Source organism: Caloenas nicobarica, chromosome 17, assembly GCF_036013445.1.
Source record: "Caloenas nicobarica isolate bCalNic1 chromosome 17, bCalNic1.hap1, whole genome shotgun sequence".
NCBI classification, from domain to species: Eukaryota; Metazoa; Chordata; class Aves; order Columbiformes; family Columbidae; genus Caloenas; species Caloenas nicobarica.
The window spans coordinates 931,408-947,244 of NC_088261.1; the positions used below are offsets into that span (position 1 = coordinate 931,408).

The following is a 15,837-nucleotide window of genomic DNA, read 5'->3' on the forward strand; positions in this document are numbered from 1 at the left end:
CTTCCGGTGTGGTGTCATGGCGGGCCCTGCGCGCTGATGGCTGCGGGGAGCTGAGGGCCCCGAGCGCGCCAGGGATACGGAGACGCTCCCTCTCCCGGCGCCTCTCCTGCCGCCCGCCCTGCGGGGATCCGCCCCGCTCCCCGGCCGGGCAGGCGGGGGACATGGCGGCCCACAAGCCGGTGGAGTGGGTGCAGGCCGTGGTGAACCGCTTCGACGAGCAGGTAGCGGGGGCAGCCGGAGGTGGGGCCGGGGCCGGCGGCGGCGCGGGGCGGGCTGCGGGCGGGGGACGCTGCCTCCCGCCTCTGGCCGTGCCGGGGCCGCGTCGCCCGGCCCGGCGGGTCCGCTCAGCCCCGGCCGGCGGCGGCGGCTCCGCGGTGCCGGGCAGGCCGGGGTGGGGCCGGTGCTGCCCGCCGGTCCGCTGGCCCCTCCAGCCGCGCCGCTGCCGCCCCGCTGTCCCGTGGGAGCTGAGGGGCCGCCCGTGTGCCCGTCTGCTCAGGGGGACCAGTCTCTTCTGTGCAGGGCGTGGGGGCGATGTGCCTGGTTCCTCTTCACTCCTGCTCCCCCACCTCTTCCAGAAGTGTGTTTGCTTTTCCTAGACATTTCTGTGGAATTTACTTACTCACTTTACATCATCTTGTTCACCAGAAAGGAGGCGAAGCCTCAGGAATGAGCGCGAGGACTACGCGGAGCTGCTCAGTCCATTCTGCCCTGTTGCCCGTGACATAACGGTGGATGTCAGTGTGGAACCGCATCCGCATCACTGGGGGCGCGGTGCTGTGGGGTGAAGAGGGAGTTTTAGCCAGCGATGTTATAGTGATTGATATTTGCTTCCCTTTATAAAAGTAGTTTGGAGATGGGTTTTCTGAATGGAAGGAGGAGGGATTTGTCGGCCTTTGACTTTGTGTTTCACTGATCCATGTGCAGAAACTGCTTACTGGGGTTAGGTGGTGCGACTGTCTCGGCGGGGCCGAGCTCAGTGCTTGGAGTCTGTTCCGCTCCCAGGTGCGTTCCTGACGGGTGGGGCTGAGCGGGGTCTGGGCTGACGGGTCATTTCGGTGGTATCTGTCTCCTTTTGCTGTCCTGAGTACGGCCTTTGTGCCGCACAGGACACAGCTCTGAGACCCCGCTCAGTGTCAGGTCGATCAGAACATTAACCTGGTTCTGCAGATTGAGTTTTGTTCACCTGCCTTATAGTCGTATGTCCCTGTCAGTGACGCTTGGAAAAGATTGTGGCCTGGTCAAATAGAAATAAATTATTCCTTTTTACATTTATAGTAAAGCTGTTAGAAATGAAGTCTGTTTAAAAAAGGAAAATATAAAACTTTGTCTTTCACAATTAAAATGATGCAGATTTTTCCAATACATTTTAGGCGTATTTGCATAGTTAACTTATTCCCCCCCTTATCTTGAGTCACAGATCATTTTTTCCATAAGCTTAAGAAGCATGGTACTGATTATGCTCCCAATAATGCGAGAAAATGCTGCTCTGTGTAGTGGTGTTAAAAGGCCCTCGGCTTTGTCCTTTGCTTTGTTATGTATATTGTGGAACTGGGCTTGCCAACAGCTGTTAGGAGTTAAGAACTTCAGCTTTTTAAATAGAATTATTTTTCTATGCATTTTCTGGGATAATAACAGAGAGGTGTATGGGAGGAATCCTCTGCTGGTAGGAAGAAACCTGTTCTGATCGTGGGGATGCAAAAATATTGAAGTTGCAGGAATGATATACTTCAAATATGGTATTGACTGTTCTGGTCATAGTGTAGCTTGTGTGATAGGTGCTGTTTACAAAATTTTGAAGAGTTTATTGCGTATTTTTGTTTAACCAGTGCATTTTTTAATTTAATACTGTATCATCAAGTGAATGAAGCAGTAAAGCAAGGACGAGACATTAATTTCTACTTTTTTGTGAGAAGTTTTCTCTGTCAGTTATTAACTTCAGCTCGGGGGTCTCAGTTTTGTTTGTTTGCTTTTAATACGTCATGTCCTGGGCCTCGCCTGCTCTGCCGGTGATCGGCATGGTGGAGACAGGGCTGTTCTCGAACCCCTGAACTCCAGGTTCCTGTGGCACTGTCACCACTCGGTGCATTGTCCATCACTGGGGATGTTCATGTGCTTCTTGTAACTCTTTGCGTTTGTGTCATTAGTTGGGTGGTTATTAACTTATCTCCTCATTACATTATTTGAGCATCAAGTTCATACTTCCTAAAGAAATACTGAGTTTATGCAGGTTATTGTAGTGGTGCTGGTGCGTTTTGGAGTTTTCGCGCGCTCTGTCCCGAACGCAGGGCCTGTGGGTTCAGCGCTGAGGAGCCCTGCTGCTCGTGTCACGGTGCGCGGGAGGAGGAAAGGGAGCTCGTGTTTGCTGCGGGTTGTTTAGGTTTGGGGACTTTTCCCGTGGGAGAGAAGACAAGATTTTTCAAGGTTTCTTCCTTCCTTTATGGAAGAGGAAAATATAACAGTCTTTCACCGAAATTTATAGATGTAGACAGGCTTTTCATTCATTTGTGAAGTGCTTGAATTCATTTTAAGACAGATGAAACAACAAACGGGGGAGAATGCTGATCTGTATTGAAAACAAGCAAAATCGGTGTGAACCAGTCTGCTCTTGTCTGCTCTTGTTTATTGTTACAAATGCTGCTTTAACCAAAGTCTGCTTTTGTGTGCACAGTTCTGTGGGCCCGGAATGCCCGGCGAGCAGGGCTGTGTGGATCGTGCGGGTTCCCCCCGTGCACAGGACGTGTGCGCCGATCTCGGGCCGTGTCCAGCGCAGGTGGAGTCTCTTGGCTGAGTTCCTCTGTGCCACTAGTTATGATATTTTTCGAAACTTTCAGCGATCGGTGTAGAATCAGGCTGCAGTAGCCCTGGGAGGCTAGGCTCTCTTTTAGTAAAATGCTCTGTGGTTTGAGATGTAAGCAGGTCTTTGTAAAACAAAATTTTCTCTTTTTTTCCTATGGAAATATTCACTTACAAGTTTAGATACTGTATTTTCCTAGTATATTTAAATGCGTTCCAAGCTGAAATCTTGGGAAGGCCGATACAGTAGTGAAATAGTTGTAAGTATAGTCAGAAAAGCCTCACTTCCTAAACCATTTAAATCTAGTCCGTTTTAAAACTATCAGATATAATAAAAGGTATTAATCCTGTATAAACTTCTGGTGACTTAAGCGATTATGAAATGCTTTAAAGAAAGAAGCCCTTTATTATGTGGATTATGGTTTAGGCTCCCCATTTGCAGTTTGAGATGTGATTGTTCTCACTAAGAAACTGAAAGCCAGTAGGAATGTTCCATTCTAACTTTCATTAAAAGGCATTAAATTAAAGCACATATTCCCTCCTCCAGTTTATTCTTCCTCCAGCATTTGAAATCTGTACAGAATCCGAGACCTGAAGAAGCACTGGCTGCAAGTACCAGCTTTGTGTTTTCATTGCTGTTTTTCATCGTGGCTGGTTAAGAAATCACTGGCAGTAATAAGAGATTTTAAAGTATTTCCCGTGAGCTCTGCTGCCTACGTGGCCCAGGGCAATGGTACCTTTGCTGTCAGGTGGGGCTGGGCTGGGCAGAAGATGGAACTTTCTTTCACAGCTACTCTGTCTGAACTGAATTTCCCCAGGAGCTGAGCACCGACACAGCTTATCACTGCTCTTCAACAGCGAGTGCGCTATTTCATCTTTCTCTAACAGAAACCTGAAGCAGCTTTGATCTGATTTTTCTAAAACAGTGTGTATAATGTATTTCAAAATGAAGTGTTGTACTGCACACAGATGGTGTCCTAAAGAATAGATAAAGGAATGGCCCAGTACAGCAGATGTTACCTGAGTCCATTAATGAGCTGCTGAAAAGCATCCAGATGATTTGATGATCCTTATTTAACACAGCAGTTTGTGTTCACAGTGTGGGGAAATACACGTTTGTTCACAGTGCCAACTTTTGGGTAACTTTTTTTTTTTTTTTTTTTTTTGAGCAACCAGTATAAAATATTTTCAGAGTTCCGCGTTCTTCTGAAGGCTTAGTTGTGAGGTACTTTGACTAAATAAAGCCCCCTTAGAAGGTGATGCAGTGCGCTTATAGTTGGGAGGAAGATGCTGGTTGATTTGTAAAGAAATTTGTAAAGAAATGCGTCTGTGGTTGTGGCAGTGGCGGTGCTGAGGCGGGAGCGGTGCTGTGCGTATTTGTGTCTCTCCCCAGTGTGTCTGTGTGTTGCGGTCTGTTGAAGGAGTTCCAAGGGATTACATGAAAGGGAAGAGCGAGGTGAAGGATCGCACTAGGGAGCTTTTTCTAGGTGTTATGTTTGTTACTTTCTTCTGAATCTGAGGCCCAAGGCTCAGATCACTGAAAGCACTTACACTTGCTCTGTAACCTCTGAAAATAGGAATATTAAATACAATAAGAATATTAAATACAATCTTTTACTAAATTGAGGTGATTGAGCTTTGCGTTCATGAATTACAGGTGATAAAGAAAAATCCATGGCTTAATGTTAGCCTTTCTCAACAGATTGAGTGGAATATCTTACAGCCCTTCAAGCCCGTTAGTGTCGTTGGCTTCAAATCAAGGTCCGTGTACATTAGCAAAAGGTTGTACCTTATCGCATCAACCAGAGGATCCCTGAAACAGGTGCTAGTACCTCTTCTACAGACATCGCGAGCACCCGTTTTCTAATAATCTTTTTATTTTCTTTTTTTCTTGTAATATTTGGGTTGATGGATGTTTGTGGAGAAGTTCAATGGTCTCTTTTTGGTCACTCAGCACTGGCACTGCATTCCCCTAGGGGACGTATAGTGCTGCAGCGTGTCAGAGCGCCCAAGGGAAATAGCAGAGAAATTAAAAACCAAGGCAAAACAGCAGTGCTAATATTTCCCTTTTATGCAGTTTCTTATTTTAAATGGTAGGATAAAAAGCAATTTTACTTCTGGATGACCTTGTTGCAGTGGCTGTTGTGGCAGGAAGCTGCAGAAGTGTGTAATGTGATGTTTCTATAACATGGGAGCGTGCAGAACTAGATCTATGACACAGGGTCTTTGAGAGGTGCTTCTGAAGTGTTCGATCACCCAGTGGTATTGAGGTTTTCTGCTGTTGTCAGCATGGAGACTTGAAAATTCAAATAAAAAGTACTGGTAATGGTGAAAAATTGTAAAAATAACATCTAACAATGAAAACAAAGCTTGAATCATAAATGTTTTTTGTTCAGCTTTGTCCAGTTTAAAAATGAGCACATTGAAATGCATCACACTGATTTAAAGCGTTACAATCTGAACACTTGCAAGAGAATTACAAAATGAAGTGGAAATTACCTTGGTTGCCCTGTGGCTCTTGCTGCTGTAGGAGGTTGTGCAGGCGCGAAGCCTCAGCCCTTCCCGCGGAGGGACGGTCCCTGCGCTGCTGCCGGCACAGCGCGGGGTGCCCGCGGTGCCCAGGGCCCAGCCCGGGGTGTTCAGGGTCCCCAGGGCCCAGCCCGGGGTGTTCAGGGTCCCCAGGGCCCAGCCCGGGGTGCCCGGGGTCCCCAGGGCCCAGCCCGGGGTGTTCAGGGTCCCCAGGGTCCAGCCCGGGGTCCCCAGGGCCCAGCCCGGGGTGCCCGGGGTCCCCAGGGCCCAGCACAGGGCACTCCCCCGGACCTGCTGCCATCTCGCCTGGCACCTCAGGTGTTCTCGGAATGAGGAGGCAACCATTCTCTTAGGAAAAAACCAGCCGATTTCCACTGTGATCCTGCCTGTGGTACCAAAAGAACTGACACTTCGAAAGTCGCATAGACGAGGCTCTCAGGGTCATGGTTTAGTGCTAGATTTAGGTTATGGTTGGACTCTATGATCTTAAGGGTCTCTTCCAACCAAAATGATTCTGTGATTAAAACCCAAACCAGACCACAGTTTATATGGAGAGGAAATCACATTCGGGCATAAAAACTGGCTAGTGTATGGAAGAGGTCTGTTCCCCTCCAAATGCAAGATGTCACTCTTCAGCAGGCTGCATTTAATGATGCAGTCGAAACTCTTGGGAAAAAATGTTCCAAGTTTGGGGTTCTTGAACACAATTCATCTAGAATTTTAAATATGAGCCTTTAGGCTTCTCTCCCCAAAGACAGCGCTGTTCAATGGCTGGCAGATGTTCATGTGCTGACAGCAGCTGAAAGTGCCCCCAGCAAGGCCTGGCCTGGAGAGTCGCTCTTGGAGCATTCTGCAGCTGTAAAGCTGGCCGAAATTCCTTGGAATCCTTCTTTTAACCTAGCTGCAGTTTTTTAAGATACCCTCTCTAATGCAAAAATATTACATTATGGCATTTACTTTGAGCTTTCAGTGTCTTTCAGAATACATGTTTATCAAGAATCCTGGTCAAAATTGGTTAAAACTTGTAGTAGCAATTAAATTTGCTATAGCAGGTGAATTCTTAGGTCACGCTTTAAAATACAGATGACACACGAATTGTAAAAAGAGGTAATAATACTGTTTCATTTTGGTTTCTACATTTGTTTGCTTTTTAAAAATATGAATCCTCAGTAAAATGCGTGTTTTCTGAAGAATCGCTTCTCGCCGTGCTGCGTGGTGGCTCCTGAGGGGCCGACTGCAGGAGCGTGCGGGGTGCTGGGCAGCGGCCCGGCCTGACGCCGGACAGGTCTGGGGACAGCGTGAGACGGGCCTGAGGTGGCTGTGCGGGGGGACCGTGTGTGGGGGGACCCCCGAGTGAGCAGGGGCTCTCGCTGGCGGCTCCTCCTTGACTCGGCTCTGCCTGGTGGCCAGGCCTGTCCTGCGAAGGGGCAGAGGACACACGGAACCTCTGTTACCACCTTCCAGCTCACCGGCTTTGTCACCTACTGAGATTTTACCTCCCCTCCAGTTTCAAGATGCATTTTTTTTCTCGTGGGTATTAGCTTTGTGAAGATTTTTGGTATTTAACAAGGCAACTTTTGAAATAAAGAAACTTTTCTTCTCAAAATTCTGTCTTGCTCACGTTTTTCTGCTCCTTTTGACTGCTTTGACATTTGGTTTGTAGAAAATATATCGCAAAACAGAGGTTTAGTTTCAATTCAGAAAAAGGAACAGGTGAACCTCAGTATTTTGTTTTATAGATAATGAATAGAAAGATGAATGTAGAGAAAATGAAATAACATGTTTGTAGTTGTCTCTTGTAGAATGTTTTTCAAGGTTGTTCCTGGTGTCTCAACAGATTTTAATGCATGTTCAAAGCTGTAACTTTCAGTGTAAAAAAGCTGACAATGCATGTCTCTTTTTGCAGCTTCCAATAAAGGCCGGCCAGCAGAACACCCACACCAAAGTCAGTACGGAGCACAACAAGGAATGTCTCATAAACATTTCCAAGTACAAGTTTTCCCTGGTCATCAGTGGTCTCACTAATATCTTAAAAAATGTTAATAATATGGTAAGTTTTCTAATTTTGGATTGTTTGGTTATTTTTCAAAATGGCTGTCATTTATTTATATTATACAATCTGCAGACAGTCACTTGAAATTTAGTCAAATTGTTGCTTGCCTTTTACACCTAATTTTTTTCTTTTCATCCTCAACTTCCTCTGCGTGACTTCTACATGCGTTCCGTGTGTAGGCAGTAGTACCAATATATTTTTGGCTAAATATTTTCTGCTTTATTTTGCCGTCTTAGTCTTGCCGGTACTAGTCACTACCGTTGGCAGTCAAACTGGGTGCTAGCTTAAACACCCGGCGGAATTCTGCCTTCAGCCTCTAGCTGGAGCACGGCATCTTTTCGGAGGTCTCATGTGTTTCTTCCTGTGGTCTGTGCTAAATTTTGCAACACTCTAATAAACTCGTCGATATGGATTTGTTGTGACATCATTTCTCTTAAGATGTTGGCAATGAAATACATAATTGGAAAAGAGTCAGCAGTAATTGATACCAAAATAGTTTCTCAAATAGTACAAACTTCATTTCGGAATGAGATGCAGGTCTGATGCAGGTGAGGGGTTGCAGGGTACCCCAGTCTGTATTTGCGGTAACTGTTACATTTGGCGTTGCAGACTGGACAAAGATATTTCTTCAGCTATAAGGTTTTAATTCTTATTTTAGTCTAATTTTTGCTGGCTTTATTTCTAAACTCAAAATCAGAGCAGTAAAGGAGCCATTGTCTATTGTGCCACTTTGCTACATTACTGCAATGCATTACAAGACAAATTTCTGTGTCTCAGATGAATCCATATCCTTTCTACTTCTAGAGAATATTTGGAGAAACTGCTGAAAAGAATTTGTATCTATCTCAGCTGATTATCTTGGATACACTGGAAAAATGTCTGGCAGGGGTGAGTAGGCTTGTGTCAGCAATTGCTAGGTTGAAATCAAATGAGCTAAGAAAGTACAGGTCAAATGCTTGTGTGTGTTTTATTACTGGTACTAAAGTTAAAACTCAGCTGATTTAGAGCAAAATAGGATTAATGCCATTTAAAAAATACTGAAACTTCCTACAAATGTAAGTAGTTGATGTAATTGATAAATTAAGGATTTGTGGGGTGCTTTTTTCTTCCTTAAAATTAGTGATCTTTTTTCAGCTAAATAGATTCAAGCAAACTTTGAATTAGCCTTCCCACCATTTAACTCATTTGTGGAGTTATAAATAATGATTTTATTTTAATAATTTGTTAAAAAGCATTGCAGACAACTGTACTCAGATGTGTGTAAACTGGAGCGAGGGAAGGCACAAACCCAAACGAATAATTCGATGTGGTTATGAAGCTTTGTCAATTTTTATAAGCTTGCAATGCTTGTAGCATATTCTGCTCAGTATTTTTTGAATCATCATCAAAACATTTTCATCCCACCATTTAAACTGAAAAAGTAACGGGACAGTAAATCTTGTCAAAAGTAGCAGATAATTCAGTACTTCAGTGTTATGCTACTGATTTTTCTGCATACAGCACTGATTTTTTCTTTCAATTTCTTAAACCTTTCATTTGTTGAAGTAATTTTTCACGTACTTGCATGCACAGCAGAAACTTTGCTATTCTCGAGATGACTTTTGCAGGTGTTTCCTAGATTACCTTGGTGGCCGTGTCCCGAGTCCCCGGGGAGCCCAGGCGAGCTGAGCTGCAGCGCCGGCCCTGGGGACGTGACCGGTGCACACTCACTGCGCTCAGCTCCCTAATTGCAAAGCCAAACGCACTGGAGCAAAACTGGCCATAGTTTATTCCTTTCACAAGAAAGGATTCTTTTTAAAGCTGTCTTCCTGGATGAACAGCACGAAATCATTCAAGCTCTTTGCTATTTCCCTGCAATAGTTTTTGAAGGTTCTTTCTATATAAGGTAATGACCTTATTATGGTTTGATTTGTCAAGCAGCATATCTTATATGACAGTACTAAACAGTCTGAATAAATGTGGATTCTTCTAAATTCACAAAAGATCCAGGTCAATAGATTTTCCAGAATAATTTTCAGCTTTTACAGCCGAGTTAAATACCGCTTTTTGACGCTTGTTCTGTCTTTGGTGCAATAAGTCAAAAAAACATTTTTAACTTCAGAAATTAATTATTTTAAAATATTTATTTTATGCATCTTGTTTGAAACATTAGTGGTTTTTTTTCCTGATAGATGATGGTATTTGACCAGCCTAAAATTGTGCTGAATTCTTCTTGCTTTGTCAATTCAAATGAGAGCAAGTTGAGCCAGTGTATGTTCAATAAGAGCGAGCCAAAGTTCTATACAAAGAGCGTTGTGTTCTGTCGTATCTTCAGACGTATTTCTTGCTCGCTGTTCTTGCTCAACGTTTCGTCAAGTTCTCATGGCAACAGGACTCAGGTCAACTAAGTGGGAGTATCTTCAACTTCCCAATTCCCTGTGGTAAATTCATTGGTAGGATTTTAGAAAGCTTTAATTCTGACCCTTCTGTTAAAACTTGCTTTTAGTAGAGCTGAGTTTCACTTTGAATTCTTTTGTAAATAGTTTCCTTATGTCTCATACTGTGCAAACTGGCAAAAATTATATTTTTCTTTTGCAGGAAAGTTAAGCCATTTTTGACTGATGTAGAGCAATCCTAGTCAAGAGCAAGGGAGAAGCACCTCTTGTTTTGTTCATTTAAAAATTTAAAATATTAGCTGTCAAAATATAGTGGATAGAATACTACCCAAAAGAGAAGTATGGGTGGGTCTTTGCCCTGTGAGCTTCCATTCAAAGCTGAGATAGTTGATGCTCTACTACTAATACTTTACAAGATCAACAGGGTGCATTTGTCAAAACAGAAGTGCTTTTTACTTCAAAATCTGGTTTGATATCTTGCCTAATACTCGATGACATTGACCAACTTGGTGTCCTACATATTTTGGAGATTTAACTGGAAATGTCAGATAATTTGAGTGATACGGGTTATTGTTTGGTGTCGACTGCTTAGCTACAGTCAGTTGAGCCCGCAGGGAGAGTTCGAAGTTCAGGTCCTGGGCCTACTAGTGGCAGATGCTCCGTTCTTTCACCTCCAAACCTACAAAATGGGATTTCATGAAATCCCAAATGTTTATTTTTAGCAACCAAAGGATACCATGCGCCTGGACGAGACCATGCTGGTGAAACAGCTGCTGCCAGAGATCTGCCACTTCATCCACACGTACCGCGAGGGGAACCAGCACGCGGCGGAGCTGCGCAATTCTGCCTCCGGGGTTCTGTTTTCTCTGAGCTGCAATAACTTCAACGCCGTGTTCAGCCGCATTTCCACCAGGTTGGTGTTTTTCAGTAGCCTGACTTAGTGTATTAGAAGCCTAAAATTATTTCATAATTTAAAATTTTAAGTATTTTAGGAAACTTTTATAGAACCTTTAATAACTTCTGTTTCAAGAACATAGACTTGGCAGCTAGTGTGGAGGATGTGGTTTTACTCAGTAGGTTGATTATATTTTCTTGCTTATGGAAATGGAAACAATTTCTTTTGCTCCTTTTTTAGGAAGCATTTTTCAGTTGAAATTTTTGACAGTCTTTGAATCTAGTGCACGGATCTACATTTGTTTGCATGTCTGTAGCATGGTTTAGTTTGCAAACTCCAAAGCTCTTCGTACCGTCCACTTGAGCTGGAACACGGAGCTTCTTCCCTAACCTGTTTTCCCCCTCAAGATGGCCCGTACATAAACAGTTAAGGATTTGCGGGGTCGTTGCTGCTCTCCGCAGGGGTCAGCCTGCCGACAGTTAGCGGGGCTGATCTCCTGACCTGCCCTTCCTGTTTAGGCATATTTCTGGGCCTTGTGCAGAAGCTGGGGGAGTTTTGGCACGAAAAGCACAGCAGTGGGGACCTTCCCATTCCCAGCGAGGGCTGTTAAGTTTCCCTGGCGTTGAAGAAATGAAGAACTGCTTTTGTGTGTAGTACTAGAAATCGCATTCCATGTCTAAAACACATCTGTGCTTTGGAACAAGACATGGCAACCTTTAGCTTGTGTGAACACATGATTTAGTTATTAGTGGCTTAGCATCCGATGAGATGTTTAGTATATCATCTAATACAAAAGTGTGAAAAGACGCCGTTGTGTTTAAACTGGTGTGATTAAACTTTAGGCCAGAAAACCATGGACCTTCTTTAGCTCACAGAGTGGCTGTAGCTCAGCCCAGCGATATTAAGCAGTCACTGCTTTGCCCAGGAGAGATTACCTGGAGCAAGACTTGCTGTTAAGGAGCAGCAGTCTAAAGGTGCCATGATCCCATTAATTTAAAATTTTGTTGAAAAGGTACAAGGTTATTGCTGCAGTATGGTAGATAAGAGGAGGATTTAGGCAAATCTTGGGCATACACAGGGTATCACCAGGTGGCGTTGGTATCTTGTAAGACTCATCACTGGTATTTCTAGATCCATTTTCAGTACGAGGATGGAATAAGACTATAATATTAACTCTTAGTCATGCAAGATCTGTCTTCATTTCTAAACCTGGAAAAGTTTATCTGAGGAGATCATGTTATATGAGGAAATCATATAATATTCCCATGCTCTTCAAATGTATATCATCATGGGAATGTGCTCGTACCTGTCTGACACCATCCCCTTGAGCAGTTAGTTTACTTTGCGTATTTTTAGATTACAGGAACTGACTGTTTGTTCAGAAGATAATGCTGATGTTCATGATATTGAACTTTTACAGTACATCAGTGTGGATTGTTCAAAACTAAAACGACTCTTGCAAGGTATGATTTGAGCCTGTGTTTTGAAATATTTTCATCTGAATGTGGCTAGTTAGAGATGACACAATGGCCTTGATACCTGTATCTTTTTATTGCAGTGTTTTACTCCACTTAGTCGTATATTTACCAAAATATTAAAAATACTTAAGTAGCATAGAGACATGGGTTTAAAAATTGTTTTGCACTTCAAATGCATTTTGTAATCTGTGTTGCTTTTTAGAACCAAATTTCTTTTCTAAATGCAGAAATTATTTACCTTTACAGAGACTGTATTCAAGTTTAAAGCCCTTAAGAAAGTAGCTCAGTTAGCTGTTATCAACAGTCTTGAAAAGGTAAGTATTTTAATATTTATCTTCTGTGTCATTGCTTATTTGCAGACTTTCTCTAATTTAGGAATAGTTGCAATTCAGTACTTTACTGTAAAATGTATGTTGGTGCATCCCTTTGCATATGTTTTGCAAGAAACATCAGTGATTAAGAGTAAAATCTGTGTTCATTTAAATACATAATTCAGAAAAAATGTTTTTTAAGCTCTGGAATGTAAAGATGTTTTGCATTATCTGCAGGCATTTTGGAACTGGGTGGAAAACTATCCCGATGAATTCACAAAGCTGTACCAAACACCACAGACCGATATGGCTGGTAAGGCATAACAAATGACAGTGTTTTCAATAGTTGGCTTCTCAGACATCCCCACACTCACTTGCAGTTTGTGTCCTCTTTGCTTCTTGTGCAGCCGGCAAATAGGAAACAATTTCTGTCAACCTTGGTCGGGGCAGGCGAGGATATGTTGCTCTCTCACCTTTTAAAGAGATTCATTTTGAGGTTCCCAGCACGAAGAAATCAAACCCAAAAGTTGGAGACTCTTTAAATACATGTTTTTCATCTTGATACAGGAAAAAACTTAGAGAACGTCACCTGTACTTGTCTCTAGTCAAAAAGAGGCAAATTTATCTTTTCACTTAAACCATGTCTTTCACTGGCTTGAGACCATTCTGTCCCCAGTAGCATGCCAGTAATGTGGAAACCAGAACTTTTCTTCGGTGTAGGTGGAGCTCTGTCCCTCTGCTATTTTATACTGTTCTCTACCTTCTGAAAATTAAAATGGTATTGAACTTGGGGCTATATTTTATGCAGATTGTGCAGAGAAGTTGTTTGACTTAGTGGATGGCTTTGCTGAAAGCACAAAACGTAAAGCAGCAGTTTGGCCGCTGCAAATCATACTCCTGGTCCTGTGTCCAGAGATCATCCAAGATATAGCAAAGGATGTAGTAGAGGAAACTAAAATGAACAAGGTAAGAAAAGAAAAGTATCTGAATTTTGTTTCTGATTTCTAGAAGATGCTTATTTTTTCTTATTCTGTATTTCAGGTATATTTTATTTTGTCTGGGCCTAAAAAGCATATCACAATTCCATATGTACAATGTATGCACCTTTTTTAAGTTCTCACCTAATATATGTTCTTTCACTGTCAGTAATGTCCCCAACAATGTTATTTCAGGCTTTTCCGTCTCCTGGGAGGTTTATTCCCAGTGCTGTTATTCCCCTGCCGCCACCAGCAGCGAACTTCACGTTGCTGCACCTGACATGTGCTGTGCCCTTCTGGGCGCTGCCCTGGCTCTGTCTGTTCCATACCTGCAGTACCTGCCGCACATTTTGAATTTGATGTGGCTGCAAACATGATGATTAACAGTAAATAGCCATCTGTCTTTGTGCCATTCTGATTGCCCAAGATTGTTCACAATTATTGTCTTTAAACTTAAACATAACGTCTCTCCAGAATGCCGTATCAAGCTGGTGTTGGCGATCCTAATATCCTTGATTTCCAATCTTAAAATGCTGTGGTGTTTTTAATACTTAAGAATCTAAACTCCCTGACCACAGATTACCAGTGGTTATAACTATTCCTGGTTTGAATTCTGCAGAAACTGTTCCTGGACAATCTCAGGAAAGCCCTTGCAGGCCACGGTGGGAGCAGACAGCTGACTGAGAGTGCTGCTATCGCTTGTGTTAAACTCTGCAAAGCATCTACCTACATCAACTGGGAAGATAATTCTGTCATTTTCCTACTAGTGCAGTCCATGGTAGTAGATCTCAAGGTAAAAATGTCTGTTTCCTAATTGCAGTGAAGAAATTTGAATTCTAAAGTGCTGAAATAAACTTTTAATTTCTCCTTAGTTGAATACCATAGTGTTTTTCAATGGAAGGTTTTGTATTGAAAGTAGACAAGAATGATCTTGGTAGCTGATTGATATATTTATTTTTTTAAATATATAGAATTTGCTGTTTAATCCGAGCAAACCTTTTTCAAGAGGCAATCAAAACGCAGACGTAGACCTTATGATTGACTGCTTAGTTTCCTGCTTCCGCATAAACCCTCATAATAACCAACACTTTAAGGTGAGAACACTACTTACTGGTAAGTCATGCTCCACTTCCTGTTGATGACCTGTCAATTACAAAAGATATGCTGACAGCAGCTGGAAGCTCATAAGTTCAACTATAAATATCCCTTAGTAATAAATACCTGCATGTTTTTATAAATCTTTTCTTAGCTGATTAAACTTTCTCTTGTTTAGATTTGGCAGCTTTGTCTTTTTAATAGAAAGGCTCCTGTATGTTTTTCAGTGCGATAAAAGAGATGGCAAAGACAAAGATGTTCCTAAGTGGCTTTCATGTGGTTTTTTTTATTGTAGATTTGCTTGGCACAGAATTCTCCATCAACGTTTCATTACGTACTGGTAAATTCGCTCCACCGAATAATCACAAATGTAAGTTCTGAAAGCGTTCGATCAGCCCAGCAATCTGTGGCTCCTGTTCGGGTCGATATCCGCTCACTAAACGTGTGTGTGTGTTCTCGGCAGTCGGCGCTGGACTGGTGGCCGCGGATCGACGCCGTGTACTGCCACGCCATGGAGCTGCGCAGCATGTTCAGCGAGACACTGCACAAAGCCATCCAGGGCTGCGGGGCGCACCCCGCCATCCGCATGACCCCGGTGAGCCTGCCCGGGGCCTCTGAGGCACAAACCGCCTGCCTGTCCCCTGTCTCTGTCCCCTCTTTCCTTAATTCTTAAGGAAACTTCAAAGATAAAGTGATAAAGTAGAAGGCTATGTGACTACGCTTGAGTGAATTTTATATACTTTAGAACTATTTCATGAATTATAGATTATAAAAGCAATACACTTTGTAAGATGTTTTATTATAACTACTATGTAGACTACCCTATTGACACTGACTGTGGTTTTTTTTTCCTTCCATCAGAGTCTTACATTCAAGGAGAAAATGACAAGCCTTAAATTTAAAGAAAAACCGACTGATTTGGAAACCAGAAGTTACAAGTTCTTGCTGTTATCCTTGGTAAAACTGATCCACGCTGATCCAAAGCTTTTGCTGTGTGTAAGTACATCATACTATTCATTCAGAGTAAAATTTACTTTCGAAGCTACTAAATGAATAAAAATGAAAAACATAAACCTGGCATCTGGAATACTTCCGTCCTCATTCTTTTCTCTGGTTATAATGCCTCTGTGCTTTCAAAGAAAAAGACAAAACCAAAAGAAACTGCAAGAAATTTTGCAGAACCAGAGCAGCATAATGAAAAGGAGTGTAAAGCTCTGACTCTGAAAGAGGGGGGGAAGGGGAGAGAGGGGAACAGAACAAGAAGAAAATTGAAATAAGGGCAGGAGGGTGAAATTAGTCATCGTTTCAATGAGTAGAAAGACAGATGCGGT

The 15,837-nt window shown here is 42.8% G+C and overlaps 1 protein-coding gene across 7 annotated transcripts in view; it reads left to right on the plus strand.

Annotated features, from left to right (window-relative positions):
• The window catches only part of NF1 (neurofibromin 1), a 70,769-nt gene continuing 54,932 nt past the window's right edge, over positions 1-15,837 (plus strand). For 6 of the 7 annotated variants that reach the window (XM_065647059.1, XM_065647060.1, XM_065647061.1 and 3 more), the window contains exons 1-13: positions 1-221; positions 7,229-7,372; positions 8,180-8,263; positions 10,473-10,663; positions 12,002-12,108; positions 12,370-12,437; positions 12,672-12,747; positions 13,243-13,400; positions 14,031-14,204; positions 14,383-14,505; positions 14,802-14,876; positions 14,970-15,101; positions 15,368-15,502. In XM_065647059.1, coding sequence (XP_065503131.1) covers positions 162-221; positions 7,229-7,372; positions 8,180-8,263; positions 10,473-10,663; positions 12,002-12,108; positions 12,370-12,437; positions 12,672-12,747; positions 13,243-13,400; positions 14,031-14,204; positions 14,383-14,505; positions 14,802-14,876; positions 14,970-15,101; positions 15,368-15,502 — 1,527 coding nt within the window. In that variant the 5' untranslated portion in view covers positions 1-161. Of the gene's footprint in view, positions 222-7,228; positions 7,373-8,179; positions 8,264-10,472; positions 10,664-12,001; positions 12,109-12,369; positions 12,438-12,671; positions 12,748-13,242; positions 13,401-14,030; positions 14,205-14,382; positions 14,506-14,801; positions 14,877-14,969; positions 15,102-15,367; positions 15,503-15,837 lie in introns of those variants that run through there. The other variant, XM_065647063.1, reaches the window with a different exon arrangement.